The sequence below is a fragment of the Etheostoma spectabile genome, chromosome 3 (genome assembly GCF_008692095.1).
Source record: "Etheostoma spectabile isolate EspeVRDwgs_2016 chromosome 3, UIUC_Espe_1.0, whole genome shotgun sequence".
NCBI lineage: Eukaryota > Metazoa > Chordata > Actinopteri > Perciformes > Percidae > Etheostoma > Etheostoma spectabile.
In genome coordinates, this window is record NC_045735.1 from 1,020,323 (window position 1) to 1,023,103 (window position 2,781).

General features: G+C 39.7%; 1 protein-coding gene across 2 annotated transcripts in view; it reads left to right on the top strand.

Moving 5' to 3' along the window:
* map4k1 (mitogen-activated protein kinase kinase kinase kinase 1) overlaps window positions 1-2,781 on the top strand; it is a 48,925-nt gene that overhangs the window by 19,041 nt on the left and 27,103 nt on the right. For both annotated transcript variants that reach the window (XM_032506579.1, XM_032506587.1), the window contains exons 5-6: window positions 1,579-1,634; window positions 1,810-1,857. In XM_032506579.1, coding sequence (XP_032362470.1) covers window positions 1,579-1,634; window positions 1,810-1,857 — 104 coding nt within the window. The remainder of the gene's footprint in view (window positions 1-1,578; window positions 1,635-1,809; window positions 1,858-2,781) is intronic.

Sequence of the window (2,781 nt, forward strand, 5' to 3'; positions counted from 1 at the left end):
AATATTTGAGGAATCTGCCTTTTATGAGTTTTTAATATCTATTATATTACTATAATATTACAAGTTTGAGGTACTTGTACTTGACTTGAGTATTTCCATTCCCTGCTACTTTAATTTCTAGATGATTTTTTGCCGAGACAAGATGAAATTCACAACTACTCCCGACGCGCCACTGCTACGAGACGACATGGTGTACCACATCGCTATCGATAGCAACGACTCTGTACTTCTGGGGCTGTTATATAGGATATGTAAATGTAAATGGACTGTTCAGGTCTTTTTTAGTCTGAACTCAGGTTGAACTGGACCTCATGATGTTATTCATTGTGAAGCCGAGTTGTTTCTCTGTGCCTAACCACAGTAGACGACTCAATAAAACGTTTTCATATCCAAATTTACATAAAGAAGACCTCATAATCTTCCTCTTCATCTTTAGTCTGGATTAAAATGTTCCATTCTTCAGTTCTGATCTGCTTAAGAACATTCAAATCACCCCGTAAAACACTCAAAGTGGAGTCAGGGGACGGCCAGGGGTCCTTCAAGGGGGTCCCCAGCAAAAAGGGGAAGACTTTAATTTTTTACTATAATTCTAACCATACTCCATGTAAAACTATGACATAATGCATGACTATTTTGGATTTATTACGGTAATAAAACAACTAAAAGCAAAAATACTATTTTATGGAGGACCCTGGGATTAAATATTAGGAAATTACTTTTCCACAGGCTAGAATTTGGCCGGATGAACCTACACACGCTCCACCAAAACAAGTTCCTTCCTGAGGCTATTTTGCAGCGGCACCATGGCTCCGTCCGGTGCTTAGCAACACCCAAAACGATGGTGATTGGTTTAAAGAAACGCCAATTAACCAGAGCACGTTTCACTCCCATCCCAGAAGGCTGTGTGGCCTAGCCAGACCCTCCTTCGCAGCACTTAATGCAAGACCTTTCAAATGAACCTTGATCACTTACAGCAATGTTTCCCAAACTCAGGGTCGGGACCCAAAATGGGTCGCAGACCCATTATATGTGGTCGCTAATTGGCAGAGTAAAATGCACATCAATTTCTGGCTTTTTGACTCTAGCATACCTGAAAAACCAATACAGAAACAGACTCAATGCTCAGCGTGACCTCAGAATGGGGCACTTTCGAAAAACCGAACCTAGACTAGATCAGCTGGTTGATATCTCCAACCAGACACACACATCTCATTAAATTCAAGTCAGCATTATTTTAAAAAATGTTGGTGTCGGTACTGAGGGATGATGGGAGGGGACAGACACACAGAAAAGAGAATAGAGACCTTTTCTGTTTTTGTTTACTTTTATAATGGAATAAATATACTTCACATACATTTAAATTCAAGGTTTGCTTCGTCTTTTGTCCACAGTTTAAAAATGTAGATGTTACAATAATTCATGGTGTGTTTTTCTAAATTCGGGTCCCGGGGAGACACCGAATTTCTCTTTTGGGTCTTGAGCTGAAAATGTTTGGGAACCACTGACTCACAGTAATGCATTCTGGAGGCTGTAAACTATCAGTTTTGAATTATTAAAAGTAAGTACTGTGTTCCACAGTGACCGGTCCTCTGTCTGAGCCCCAGATCGCCTACATCTGCAGGGAGATGCTGCAGGTAATTATTCATCCACCTTAAAGGATTAACTCTGGAGCTGCTCATAACGACGTCCATGGCACAACAACTGTTTAATTCCATTTATTCTGTGTTTATTTCTCTTTTTTCTCCCCATTTCTGAAATGTGTTTAACAGTTGAAATGAATAAGTGAAAGTTCTTATTTATTTTACCCAGGGCCTTGACTACCTGCATGCACAGAAGAAAATCCACAGAGACATCAAGGTAAACACGTCTAACTTTCATTCTACATTCTTGTTTACTTGTATCTTGTATTTTATTTGTGGTAAACGCACGTTAGACTACAGTAGGTGACACTTGACGCCTGCTGTTGGAATAAGTGGGTCAGATAATGAGACGTAAACAAGAACAAAGTACACACTGAGCCCTAGGATCAGGGTCAGGGTTTCTAACCCGGAAGACCAATCATCTTTATGTTGTTACGACCTGGCCCGTTGTGATGATGGGCGTAGCGTAAAAAGGATGAAGGTGGAGGAACCAATGCAAAAAGGGAGACGAGGTCACGGATAAAAAGAAAGGATTTTGAATTAACACAATATCAAAGTGCCAAACACAAAAAGAGCTATGTGGGCGCTGCCTGTGCAAACAAAGAAATTCCAAACACAACTAAAAGAGCACAGCACCCATTAGCTCGCCAAATTATAACACATGTAGAATGGAAACAGAAAAAAAAGACTTTAAGCTCAACAGGCTCTAACTATTAACTCTTGACAGTTTTTATTGAACCAGCTGATAGACAATATTTTGTTCTATTGTCCAGTATCTTTAAATTCAAAGCTCTCAGACTTTTCATCTCATAACTTTATGATGGAAAAAATGAGACAGCGGTGGAATGTAACTCGCTGGGTATTTATTCAAGCGTTTAGCTGAGTTCCCTTTACTTGGGTATTTCCATTTTATGTTACTTTATACTTCCGCTCCTCTCCATTAGTCTGAGAGCTTTAGTTGCCTTTCAGATGACAGTTTTTCCTCCCCTTCCTGATCAGTGAAAACCACGTATCTCCAGATGTGTTGCTGTTAAATGTTTTGTGATAAACTGAAGGATGAAGTGGTGAGAGAAAGAGCTAAAAACAATAGTCTTTAAAAAGTTTCTTGAATCACCAGGAAAATACATCGCCACAAAGCTGA